At 36.7% G+C, this 14610-nt stretch overlaps 1 protein-coding gene across 5 annotated transcripts in view; it reads right to left on the minus strand.

Annotated features, from left to right (window-relative positions):
• Positions 1–14610, minus strand: part of THSD7A (thrombospondin type 1 domain containing 7A) — a 664277-nt gene that overhangs the window by 35974 nt on the left and 613693 nt on the right. For all 5 annotated transcript variants that reach the window (XM_045052422.1, XM_045052423.1, XM_019825529.3 and 2 more), the window contains 4 exons: positions 10107–10285; positions 7465–7470; positions 5644–5777; positions 552–705 (listed from right to left, as the gene is read on the minus strand). In XM_045052422.1, coding sequence (XP_044908357.1) covers positions 552–705; positions 5644–5777; positions 7465–7470; positions 10107–10285 — 473 coding nt within the window. The remainder of the gene's footprint in view (positions 1–551; positions 706–5643; positions 5778–7464; positions 7471–10106; positions 10286–14610) is intronic.

Consider the following 14610-nt stretch of genomic DNA (forward strand, 5'->3'; position numbering starts at 1 on the left):
ACAGAGACACGGAGTCAGTGTGTGGAAAGAGATTCACTGACACACAGCTTCCTTCTTTCGATTCCCTTTCTTGCCAGGATCTTCTGCGCTTCAGTGTCAATACCCCTGCTGCAGTATCCCCACTGTGTGAAAGATTATTCCAACAATTTAAATAAAATGGATTGGGCAAAAAGCAAGGGATGACAATAACCTGACACCATTAAAGTACCTTTACTAGAGCTTCATTCTTTTTCCCTTTACCTGGAAGGAATCATTATCACCATGGCAGTTTTTAACATGCTGTGTAGTTATAAACTAATCTGAAGGTATTTTGTGCGGGTCTAGGAGGATGGCAGAAGGCATAAAGGTTGCAAGAAGTTGAGCTGTTCTAGTGTGAGACAAAACACTGCTGACTTTAAATGGCATAATCATAGAATGAAGTAGCCAAGAAAACACCCTTGCTTTCATAAGCAATTTGGTTTAGTAATTATTATTTTCTTAGTAATAGCTCTGAAGCTTTCATGGTAAAAAACTGGGTAAACTCTATATTGATAAATGGTTCATCATCTTACCAAAGTGCATCGGGTCCAAGGACCCCATTCAGATATCACACAATCCTCAGGACACGGTAATTTGCACTCTCTGGAGCCCAGGGGCATCTCTTCTGGATCACAGAGGTAATCTTCTACATGGTCAGAAGGGCCATCCGCTGTATTCTGCATGCATCTACAAGAAAACATATACCTATTCAGTGAAAGAACCAGGACAATTAGAACAATGGCCAACCCATAGGACAGATGGTTCTTCCTAAGACAACATTTAGGTGTTGGAAGGTGGGAAAGTTTGCATTTTATAAATTGAATTCTCCAAACATGAAGACATGAAAGGATCTCTGCCTCCCATAAATACGTGCAGAGCTTCAGTATGATATAAAATCCACACTTGACTGTGTCATCATAATCTTTTATAATTATAGCCACTGTGTGTATTATAAACTCGGTATACAGTCTTCCTCTGAGAGGAGAGGGCCTTTTACACTCATATATCATGTAGCACCTAATGGGGAATGGTCCACAGAGATTCATAGAGGGGTTGTAATTTTGGAATATAATGCACTTTTTTCTTCAGAAGAAAATGGTATAGTCCATAGAGAAGGTAGATTTTTATATGATGAAAGATGAGGCATCCTGAACTTTCCTAGTGAGAGGTTTCATTAGGTATTTTCAAAAATAACTGATGGCACTTATCAAGTTGTTTTGTAATTTTAGCCTCCTATATGCTGATAACTTTAAAAGAAAGCCAGAAGTGAAAACAATTATAGTAGTAATAATAATAGCACACATTCTCTAAATGTGGTTGTTTCAATCTTCCTGTATCTTCACCTTTTTTAGTGTTAGTTTTCTTTTTAACAGAACCAATTCAAACATTTTATTATGTTTCACTGTTTTGTAAGCAGTCGTGGCAGTCTTGTTTACTCATCTCTTGAGGAGCTCATTAACGTGGCTAGTATCAGAATTGACTTTTACAGACGTTAATAATCTCCCCAAGCACTGTTCTAGTAGACGAGAAAAACTTTATCCCTCATCTATAACTCAGAGAGGGTCAGTCAGCTTAATAGGTTAGGGAAGAGAATGCATTGCTGGAACTAAAAAGGCAGGCTTGAGTTCTTCAGCCTCTCAAACCCATTGCAGTGTTGTACACTGTTGGTTAAATTACATTATCAATTATACCTGGAATTTCACCTTTCCCAGGGATTTACAATCAGTGGGGACATGGCATTTTCACAAACCTACTCTGCAGAAACGCCTTTCTATCCAGTACTGCCCAATTTAAGAGAAACGTCGTTTTCCTGTGGGATGCATTTAATGGCTGGAAAACTGCTATTGGTCATGTCCTAGTTGGATTTTTAGTCTGAAAATATACCCATACAATACCACCTACGCATCTTTTTTTTTGGTATATTGGATAAAAATAGAAAGCCACCACAAAAACATGCAAAGGTAGATATTTGATTTCATCACTGAAGAAAAAATTATACATTTCTTTGGGAGAATTTTAGTTTCCCAGGAAAAAGTTCTATCTTCAATGGCACTGAAAAATGTTCTGTTGACAGGAGCTTTGAGAGGACATGAAGCAGAGTTTAATGCTCAAAAGTTGGATTTGCTGCTAAGAAAAGATTGAATTCATGGTAGGCACTGACACAGCGAACAAGGATTAACTTGCAAAATTACCTATTGATCCAGAGTTAAGGACAGATGTTCAATACTCGATTAAGTACTTATATACATAAAACTACATTTTCACAGGCTTTTCTTCTTTAATTTTTTATTACATAGGTAATTTATTCAGTTTAGGAAAGTCAGAAGAAAAAAAAATCACATGATTCTATCACTCAGAGAAAAGCATTCTTAACAGACTCACAAAATAGGAACAAACTTTACTATTTTGTGCCATTTAAGAAAAAAATTGAAAATACATTATGGATGTAACTTTTAGTGACTATATTCAAATAGCCTCATTTCAAGGTGCCACAATTGCTAAAGAGACCCTTATTGTTGACATTCAGATTCTTTATGTTTTACTTACTTCATTTGGTATTAACCAGCTTTTAAAATCACTATAGAGTACAGACTAAATATTTGGATCAAGTTTTAAGCACAATGGAAGGCACTTTGAGTGCATTTGCTTTCTTCACATTCTTGGCCTTTCTCCTTTCCACAGGAGACGGAATTATGATGTGAGAAAACTGAACTGTATTAGAAATAACATCATGCAGAACCAAGCTGAAGGCAAAGGGTGGAGCCAGAGGCCCACCAAGGCTGTGACAATAAGGGGCTACATTGCAGAGAATTCAAAAGCAACCATGAAAGTAACCAAATCTGTTGCTTTTTATTATTATTATTAATTTTAATTGTCACCATGTGCTGGCAATTCTAAAAATAATGTCCGCGAGCAAATATCCCTTCTGACCATGGGAAATCACTTCGGCCACTTAGTGTATGCTATGCCATACCATCCTAAAAGAGAAAGAATGGGATTGGATAAATTGGAATATGCTGTCTCGGTACATTTTGACCTTAATTATTAGCAGAGGATAAGGTTAGAGAGGTTTACTACTCAAGTCAGTAACAAAAAGGAACATTATTATGTGATCAGAGATCATAATCAATACCGACCTTCTATTTCCTCTATTTACATTAAAGATGTTTACTAAAAACATAAATTGATCTCAAAAGTTACTTTGATTAAGAGGTATTTGGGAATGGTGAGAATGCGTATTTATTAACCAAGAAAAAGCAACATGTACACAGATAGTTGAAGGGAAAGCTGAAAGAATAGTTTCTTTCTTTTAATTAAAAACATTTGTTTCGAGAGAGAGAGAAAGAGAGCATAAGTCAGGAGAGGGGCAGAGGGAGAGGGAGAATCTTAAGCAGGCTCCATGCTCAGCGCGGAGCCCAACACAGGGCTCCATCCCATGACCCTGGGATCATGACCTGAGCTGAAAGCAAGAGTCGGAGGCTCAACCGATTGAGTCACTCAGGTGTGCCACTTGTTCTTTATTACGCTTTTTCTTACTAACTAAAAGCCCAACTTGATCAAAAAAACTTTTATAAGGAAAGTATTTTTAAATTTGAAGGAGAAATTTTAAATTTGGAAGGGAATGGTGGAAAATGGAATCTCTGTCTTTTCCTTACATTTCCCTATCATATGACCTCACAGGCCCTCTTCCACCTTTATTAAGTTCCTCAGAAAAATACCTTGAGAGTTCAGAGGGCTTGGGAAAAACAGATAGAAATTATTATTCCTGGAAGCAAAGTTACACATAGTGTGCCAAAGTTTTATGATACGAATGCTAATTTGCTCTACTTTTCTGCTGAGAAATATAAATCTTATTCATGAAAAGTTAGATCATGGGTGACAGTGGGCTTCCTCATAACATAAGTAGTCAAGTTCTGGATGTTTTTACATTTGTCTTTACTGTGTGTCACTCAGAAGGGTTGGAAGAAACTGGTATAAAAAGTGATAAAACAGGGCACCTAGGTGGCTCAGTTGGTTGAGCGTCCAACTTCAACTTGGGTCATCATCTCATGGTTCGTGGGTTCGAGCCCCGCATCGGGATTTGTGCTGACAGCTCAGAGCCTGGAGCTTGCTTCAGATTCCCTGTCTCCCTCTCTCTCTGCCCTTCCCCCTCTCACTCACTCTCTCTCACTGTCAAAAATAAACATTAAAAAAATTCAGTATAGAAAAAAAGAGTGACAAGAGACTGTGGATTGAATGCCAATTCTGTCACTTTTCTAGATGCGTGTTTTAGGTAAATTACTTAGTAATTCTGAGTCTCCTCTACAAAGTGGAGATAATAAAACCAAATACACTTGTTTGGTAGGGTTCTAGAACCCCTAAGAGGCATATGCAGATACTGTAGGGGCAACTTAATGAGTATAAAACTTGTATTAAGCATTAGGGAATTTGTATGAATATGACAGGATCTCAGTTTGGAGAAAATGATAGAGTTTAATAAAAATGACAGATCAGTAAATGGATCCTTTCAAAACAAAGAGCGGCATATGGGGTACTATAGGGCAACACTGCTCAACAGAACTTTCTGTGATGATGGAAATACTCTATATCTCTGCAGTCTGACAGAACAGCTGTTAGCCACCTCTGGCTATTGAGCACTTGAAATGTGTCTAGTGTGGCTGAGGAAATGCATTCTTAATTTAATTGTAACTAGTTTAAATGTATTTTTTTAAAGTTTATTTATTTATTTTGAGAGAGAGAGAGGGAGAGAGGGAATGGGAAGGACAGAGAGAGAGAGGAATCCCAAGCAGGCTCTGTACTGTCAGTGCAGAGCTCAATGTGGGGCTCAAACTCGCAAACTGTGAGATCATGACCTGAGGCGAAACCAAGAGTCTGTCGCTTAATTGACTGATCCACCCAGGTGCCCCTTAATCAGTTTAAATTTAAAGTGAAATAGGGGTGTGCTCGCTTCGGCAGCACATATACTAAAGTGAAATAGGGGTACCTGGGTGGTTCAGTCAGTTGAGCGTCTGACTTCAGCCCAGGTCATGATCTCAAGCCCTGTGTGGGGCTCTGTGCTGATGGCTCAGAGCCTGGAGCCTGCTTCAGATTCTGTGTCTCCCTCTCTCTCTGTCCCTCCCCTACTCTGTCTGTCTCCCAAAAATAAATAAACATTAAAAAAATTTAAAGTTAAATAGCCACATATGGCTAGTGGCTACCCTACTGGGCAGTGCGGCCAGAGAAGGCTTCCTGGAGGAGAAGAGAATATTCAAAACTTAGCCAGTTTGATGTAAAGGAGCAAGGATTTATAATAGATTATCATTAAAAAGCAGTAAGAAATATTTTTGGCCTTCAAGAAAAAAGGTATTGGGGTTGAGAAAATCTGCACGAGTTCAGCTTGTATTCAATATGTGAACCTTTCTTTTCACAGGAGCACCTTGAAGTGAGGCTCCTGATGTCAGAAGACCCAGTGTGACAAACTGTTGCTTGAAGCAGATCCCCTTAGAGTTTTCCGTGCACTCAGATTCCCTAGAAATAAAACTAATGACAGTTTTATTCAGGAGACTGGGGAGGAGTGAGAGTGGCACACGTGAGATCGGGAGGAGATCGAGCGTTCCTTGTCCACATAACCATGCTTGGCCTTACCTCACTTTTCGGGTTTGCACACCCTCTCCACAGTTATCTCGCATGTTGACAAAGGTCACTTTGCAGATGCTCCATGGCTCTGTGACCCATACGTACTGGTTGCACTGACTGTGGCAAGGAACGACCTCATACACCTGAAACACACACAATGAATTCTCAGGGATTTCTCCTCAGGGAACCTGATGAGGATATGTGGGGACACTTCACATCACAACAATCATTACATTCTTTTCACTCCTCTCCTTTCTTGTTCATTATTCTAAACTAGGAATATAGGAAATCTGAGAGTTAGAGTAGTGATGGGCAGGGCTAGCGGTGCTGTGTTCTCTTGATCCAGTTTGACATCACAGGTGCAGTTCTGATCAGGTGGAGCACATGAGACCCATTACACACTGTCCTATACTGACCCACACCACACAGCACTGTGATTTCATGGGCCATCTGTCTTGTTCACAGGCCTGTGTGTCTCCAATGCTTAGGCCAGAGTGCTCAGATGTTAGGCATTCCACAGAGGTTTGTTGAATAGATGAATGAATGAATAGATGAATTAATAAAGTAAATAAGCATATAAAACTAGTTGTTTTTTTAAAAAAAATATGACTTGGCCTGTTTTTCAAATAAATGTATGTAATAATAAGAATTTATACTCTTTTTTTTTTTTTGCATTCCATATGTGAAACTGAGTTAAACGGTAAAAAATAAGGAAATAAGCCTCTTTAAAACTAACCCTCAATCATTCAGGGCTTGGAAGCAAGGTCTGAAATTGGTCTCGTATTATACAGATACAGCCCAAAGCAGGGAGAGCCACATAACACAAAGCAAACTTGTCTGTCCTCTGGTGTCCATGAAGGCTGAAAGCCCCACATTTAGGGTGGGGTGTTGGTCTCAGGATTTTAGAACAATGAACCAATTTTGCTCTTTTCTCAAGGAGAACAATGACTAAATCAAGGAAATAAATAAACCATAATCTACTGCAACACAGCTGACTCAACCGTTAAAGAAAAATGTCTTTTAAAATGATTTCAAAATCTATGGTCATTCAACTCTATTTCCTATTTCACAACACACACACACACACACACACACACACACACACACACACACACAAGTATATGTTTTTTGTAACTACTTAATTCCAGAAAAATCCAGAAAATATAGATATAAATAGCCCCTTGGAGCTATTCTTTTGTGCAAATTTCAGTGAGTGAGTAAAGGAGACCCATTCCAAGTGAGAATAAATCATATGCGCTGCTGGCGTAAGAATCCACAATTACTATTTTAAATGATCACCTTCACATTGGGTACTGTATTTAAATGGGACTAAATACTACCAGGTAAAACATTACCCTACAACTTGTGGGGAAGGAAAACACTGAAAGAGAAATGCCATTTTTCCTAATCTTTCAATGGTTTTCATTTTAATCTCCTACACTAGACTGAATACAAATCAGTTCAGAGCAACTTCCTGCCACCCATCCTCAGCCTACCTGCACCTTTACCCCTCCCTCCAAGAAGCATGACATCGTTAACAACAGGTGTCGTTGCCTTTTCAAGGCTGGTGAAGTGAAACTTGTTCCCCCCACTCCTGTATCTCAGGCCCTGATATTAAAATGAGAAAACACAGGTAGCAAGCTAGAAGGACAGAGAGAGAGAGAGAGAGAGAAACAGATGCAAAACAAAAATTGTATGGAAAATGTGCTATTTTCTCCCTGTAAAAGATAAAAGACAACAGCAGAAAAAGAAATCCATTCTCTGAAGTCAGGAGTGAAAAAGAAAACAAGCAGCACTCTACCACGAATCAGGAGGTTTAAAAATTCTTACCTGTGCCTGGAGTAGTGTTCAACAGGAATGAGGAAAAGAAAGAAAAAAATAAGGAAAAAATGTCAGTATATTGAACAAAAAAGTTCATGTTCTAAGTTTTAAATATTATGTTATCCACACATAAAAGTCTACTTTTCTTTTTTGGTAGATGATTAGAATATTTTTATTAAGCCCTAAAAGAGAAAAAGCAACTCCTAATTGTTGTTGAAAGTGAAGATACACAAATGAGTATTGCAAACAGCACAGTCAAGGTAAAGATTAGATGAACAGGATGAAGAAATCTTAAGAAACTGACTAGACCTAAAAATACATATCATGCGGGACTGATAAATGACTGCAAATATTTTGTGATCCAAATTGGGAATGAAATCTATCCATAGATTGATTGATTAATCTATTGATTTTAATCAATCCATCTACATTTAATCAATCCATCCACAAGGAAATGAGAATTTGCTTCCTTAATTAGAAAGTGGAAAATCAAAGACCATTTTCAAGTCAATGGACCACTGATTATTTTATTGAGGAATGTAGAATTCTAGCAAAAAATCCATGTGACTTATAATTTTCAAAATTAACACAAACCTTGGCATATTCTTTACTAACATGTTACTGATAAATCCTAGAAAATTCTATTTTTTTTAATGTAGGACATTTATACTCAAATAGTCAGCAATCTAGTATTTCTAGTTTTAGCTGGAATTTTTCAGTTGTTAATGTTGTAATTTACACCAGTAAGCTGATTAACAAGTACGCAAATGCCACCATCAAAATTAAATTTTATCAGAGTTGGAGAGTGACAGAGAAATGATTTAGGTAAAAGAATTTTCATAGCAAAGACAACTTGGAAGAAGGTCTTGAACCTTTAAAAATTTACTAGTAAAAACATGCTGAGGCAAGCATGGCTTATTTAATTGAAGGGCTGACTGGCTGTACACACACACACACACACACACACACACACACACTCTGAACCCATGTACATATGTCAAATTTCTCTTTATTAGAATCATGGATCAAAAGTTATTACAATTTAAATTTACCATTGAAAATTTAAGATTTCAAAACTTGTAAAAAATATTCTTTTGCATTATGAACCTTACATTTCAGTTATTCTGTTTCATTAGGGTCAGGTAACTGAATTTTCTTCTTTGCAAATATTCACTCTGGCAGGGAAACTCAATTACCAGTAGATGGCAGCAGTGCAGTGTATTATTTGCCTTTGGTTGCCTTTAAGGGAACATGCAGCAAATTCACTCAAGGGAAAAACCAAGATTTTTTTCAGAGTGGTACTTCCTGTAGCATGTAATTCTCCATTTTGTTCATCTTTAATTTCTTTATTCAAAATTTATTTTCTCTAGGGTGTACATTTATTTTTACTTCATCATTATCATTTTTGAAGATCTAATTGGCTTTATTATCTGATTCATGAATTGGGCGGCATTCCATTTAGCAAGTTGAAGGGAACACCCTATAGTATACCTTTATTATCACTAATAATTTAAGTTAATTTAGGAAGTAAAGTACGTGTACTGGAAAGCAGTGTGTTTGGAGATTAAAATTAGATGGTCTGTGTATGCGTGAAACCTATCTACATATTTAAGATTGGTTCATATATGACTTATTTCATTTGACTCTGACAATATAAATTCATACCTTATTATCTACATATCCTATATTAAATTTATTCTTTTTTAACTCACATGTAGGTCAAACAAGATAATAACTGTCTACATCTTTTTTTTTATTTAATTTTTTTTTCAACGTTTATTTATTTTTGGGACAGAGAGAGACAGAGCATGAACGGGGGAGGGGCAGAGAGAGAGGGAGACACAGAATCGGAAACAGGCTGCAGGCTCTGAGCCATCAGCCCAGAGCCCGACGCGGGGCTCGAACTCCCGGACCGCGAGATTGTGACCTGGCTGAAGTCGGACGCTTAACCGACTGCGCCACCCAGGCACCCCAATAACTGCCTACATCTTATATTACATTTGAATTTGTCACCATTCCCTCTATTAGCCTTTTTACGTCATATCTCCAGTAGAACACAATAACTATGAACAGCAGATAACGAAGTGAGCATACAAAATCAAATAAAGTTCCAGATAAAATTGAACAGGTCAATGACTAAATTGGTAGATAACATAGTAACACTGACTTTGAGGTCATCTTTATATATTTTTTTCTTAACATACTTTATATCAAACAAATTTAAATGAACATCCAAAACCTATTTCCTAGTTTTAGACCCAACCCATATACTTGCTTTCATTTTAAGTAGTTGGTAATTGAGATATCTTTTCTGACATTCTAGGGAAGTATAATAATGAGACAATCTTGCTCTCAGCACACAGCTAGATACAATTTTATGATATTATCTTAAAGGTAGGTGTCGTTTTAATTTCCATTTAATTATATTCATATGCATATACATGCTGGGTACTAAATGTGATGCAAAGATGATACATCTGATTTGGTATTTTAATAGCATACATACATTAACTCAGGCATTCTAAAGGTAAAATGGGTCAAATTTGAAAGGGGCTATTATTTACTCTTCTCCATTTGAAGAAAAAAATAGATCACAGTGATTGTAAACAATATGCAGTATTCTCAATATAAGAATCAATGGGAGAAAATACCTGGTTGACATGGTCCAATTTAGGGCAAGGCCTCCCTCCATTATATGGTTTTTCACGCAACCATTTAGACCGAACCTTCACACCGCTCCCACAGGACTTGCTGCACCGTGACCAGTTGGACCACTCACTAAGCTTGCAGTCAGAGGGACAAGGGATGATGCAAGCCTCTTCGATGTAACCTAAATGGAAGAAAATGAGATGAGAGCCATCTCCTCCACATGTCACTTGCACACTACCACCCACCATGCTAGCTCACTTAGAAGGTCCAAGTTCGACTTGACAGCAACATGCAAATGCAAAGATGTCTCCGTCGTTAGGGACTCAAATTAAATTCTGCAGGAAAATGACACACACGTACGAGGACTCTGTTAAAATAACAGCTGAGCAGCTGCCATATGATCTGCTTAGGATTCATGCTCACCATACCTCAACATTTCTGACTTTCTGACAGCTCGTGTTTAATTGACAATAACCTGTCCGCTGCTATATCATTCTCATGCTGTCAGAATGATACATTAAAAAAATTATAACGGTTTTCTATAAAATGCTCTCTGTTAATGTCACGCAAGTTCAAGTTTTTGAGTCCATGCAATGTTCTTCCTCAAGAAGAAAGCCAGAGCATCTCAATCAATATCTGAAAGGGAGCGTTTAACTTAGCACCTTATGCTTTCCCTTCTTTGAAAATCAAATCCGGAGAAGGAGAGTGAAGAATGTTAAATAAATAATGTCTCATATTTTTATAGTGCTGTCAATTTCAAAACAACTTTAGATCTTGTTTTCATTTGATTGTCTCAAAAATCTTATAAATGTATCGGGCAGGTAGGTATTGATTTTCTACTGGATATTCTAACAAATGCAGAAAGGTAATTGACAAGTGTGGGGGCACACAGTAAGAGATGGGGTCTAGTCCATTACTCGCTCCATCAAATCACACAGCCAATTAACTTAATCATCTACAGATGTGATTTGAGAAATGGGTGCATTTTCCTGGAACAGTCTCTTATTACCAGCTTGGCATTTCACAGTATCAATTTATCATTAGTATTCTCCAGGCCAAAATGTGGAGAAAGCAAAATTTCCCTTGGTCGAGAGTCAAATGCATGGCTGTTCTGTGTAATACTCTGATGTGCAGAGGGATTGTTCTTGTAACATTTTACATCAACTTCAAGGATTTGATTTTGAAAATGATAATAATATAAACAACTTGTACAAGGGAACTCTAGGTAGGTTTATAAATTTTTTTATGGAGCAAATTCACATACCATAAAAGTCAGCTCACGTTTTGGATTTTAATATATTCAGTGGGTCATACAACTGTCACGACTATCTAATTTTAGAACATTTTCATCACCACGAAGAGAAACCCTATACCCGTTAGCAGCCATCTCCTATTTTCCTTTCCCTCGACACCCTGGCTACCACTCATCTATTTTCTATCCCTAAGAATGCACCAATTCTGGACATCTCATAAAATGAAATCAAACATTATGTGGTCTTTCTGATTGGCTTATTTCACTTAGTATAGTGTTTTCAGGGTTCCTCTAGGTTATAGCATATGTTAGTACGTCATTCCTTTTTGTGACTGAATAATGATCCATTGTATAGATATATTTTGCTTATCCATTCATCAGTTGATTGATATTTTAGTTATTTTCCTATTTTGTATAGTACGGATAATGCTATGAACATTTGTGTATAAATTTCTGTTTGAACATGTTTTTAATTCTCATGGGTGTATATCTACAAGTGGAATGCTGGCTCATATGGTAACTCTATATTTAACTTTTTGAGGCAATTGTCAAACTGTTTTCCAAAAGTGTACCATTTTATAATACCACTAGCAAGGTATGCGTGTTCCAACTTCTACATTTGTCAAAACTTGTCTTTTTAATTTTAGGGTCCTTTGAAGAATGAAATTTTAAATGTCAATGAGTCTAATTTACCTATTTTTTTCTTTGGTTGTTGGGCTCTGAGGTCACATCTAGAAAACTATTACCTAATCTGAGGTAATAAAGATTTACACCTAGGTTTTCTTCTAAGAGTTTTATAGTTTTAGCTCTCATATTTAGGAATATGGATCACTTAATTTTTGTATATGTTATGAAAAGCTGTGTGGGGGGGGTCCAACTTCATTCTTTTATATGTGGTTATCATGTTATTCCAGGCCCATTTGTTGAAAAGGCTATTTTTTCTACATTGAATTATTTTGGTACCCTTGTTGAAAATCAATTGACCATAAATATAAGGGTTTATATCTCAATTCTAAATGCCATTCTATTGATCTCTATGCCAATACCACACTGTCTTGATTACTGTAACTTTGTTTTGAAGTTTTGAAGTCAGAATGCGTGAGTCCTCCTACTTTGCTCTTATTTTTAAAATAGTTTCAGCTTTTGGGTGCTTTGCATTTCCATATGCATCTTAGAATCAGCTTGTCAAGTCTTACCCAAAATGGCAGCTAAGTTTTTGATGGGAATTATGCTGAATGGCTTGATCAATTTGGGAGTATTGCCATCTTAATAATCCAGATACATGGAATTTCTTTCCATTTATTTAGGTCTTTCATTTCTTTCACTGATGGTTTCTAATTTTTAGTGTACACATCTTAACACTTCATTTGTTAAATTTATTCCTAAGTATTTCATTCTTTTTATTGTAGGTAGATTTAAAAGAGAACCTTTCATTATAACGAAACAAGACCACCTAAAAAACCAGTATGATAAATTTCATCTAGAAGCTTGTAACCAAAGTTACAGTTGAGACAGTGTTAAAAAGCTAGCCAGTTACTACACAGTATTTCCTAGCTTTATCACAAATTATGTGGAACACATGCTAAAATTGCAGGTTTCTAGCAATCCCCAACATTATGATACAGTTCAGTTGGGATAGGGTCTCACTTTTAGAAATTTAATGTATTTTCTTGCGTTTACTCACCATTGTTTTTTTATTGAAATCCTTTTATCAAGGTAATTGTGGATTCACATACAATTGCAAGAAATAAATAAATAAATAAACCAGTAGGAGATGCTTAAAAATGGAACTCTCAAAAGGGCCAGTAATAATTCATTTTATATTTCAAAGTAATAGTTTATGAAATAAAATCAAACTGTAGAAATGCCTAAAGTCATTTCCAAATCAATGGTATTCTGTGGCCAAATTGTTTAATGCTTGTAAAAGCACAATTTTTTAAAATACCAAATATTTCCAAATGTTATCAATAGCTTTGGCAAAGCATGCTAGTATTTCAAAGGTAATAAATTATTTTATACTTTTTAAAGTTTTTATTTAAGTTTCAGTTAATTAACATACAATCTAATATTGATTCAGGTATAAAATATAGTGATTCAACACTTCCATACAATACCCAGTGCTCAACACAAGTGCCCTCCTTAATCCCCACCAGCAATTTAACCTATCTTCCTACTGGTAACCATCAGTTTGTTCTCTATAGTTAAGGGTCTGCTTCTTGGTTTGCCTCTCTTTTTTCCCCCTATACTCATTCATAATTTGGCTATTGTAAATAATGTTGCTATAAACATTGTGGTGCATGTATCCCTGTGAATTTGTATTTTTGTATTCCTTGTGTAAACACATAGTTCTATTTTTCACTTTTTTGAGGAACCTCCATACTGTTTTCCAGAGTGGCTGCACCAGTTTGCATTCCCACCAACAAGGCGAGAGGATTCCTTTTTTTCTCCATATCCTCACCAATACTTGTTGGTTTGTTGTGTTGTTGATTTTAGCCATTCTGACAGGTGTGAGGTAATATCTTATTATAGTTTTGATCTGTATTTCCCTGATGATCAGTGATGTTGAGCATCTTCTCATGTGTCTGTTGGTCATCTGTATGTCTTCTTTGGAAAAATGTCTATTCACATCTCCTGTCCATTTTTAACTGGATTATTCATTTTTTAGGTGTTGAGTTTGATAAGTTTTTATAGATTTTGGATACTAACCCTTTATCAGATATGCCATTTGCAAATATCTTCTCTCATTCCACAGGTTGCCTTTTAGAATTGTTGATTGTTTCCTTCACTGTACAGAAGCTTTTTATTTTGGTGTAGTTCCAATAGTTTATTTTTGCTTTTGTTTCCCTTGTCTCAGGAGACATATCCATAAAGACGTTGCTATGGCTGATGTGAAAGAAATAGCTGCCTATGTTTTCCTTGAAGATTTTTATGGTTTTATGCCTCACATTTATGTTTTTAATCCACTTTGAATTTATTTTTGTGTATGGTATAAGAAAATGGTCCAGTTTTCCCAATGCCATTTGTTGAAAAGACTGTCTTGGGGTGCCTGGGTGGCTCAGTCGGTTAAGCGTCCGACTTAGGCTCAGGTCATGATCTCACGATCCCTGAGTTCGAGCCCCGCGTCGGGCTCTGTGCTGACAGCTCAGAGCCTGGAGCCCGTTTCAGATTCTGTGTCTCCCTCTCTCTCTGCCCCTCCCCTGTTCATGCTCTGTCTCTGTCTCAAAAATAAACATTAAAAAAATAAAAAAAAAAAA

The sequence above is a fragment of the Felis catus genome, chromosome A2 (assembly GCF_018350175.1).
Source record: "Felis catus isolate Fca126 chromosome A2, F.catus_Fca126_mat1.0, whole genome shotgun sequence".
Taxonomy (NCBI): domain Eukaryota; kingdom Metazoa; phylum Chordata; class Mammalia; order Carnivora; family Felidae; genus Felis; species Felis catus.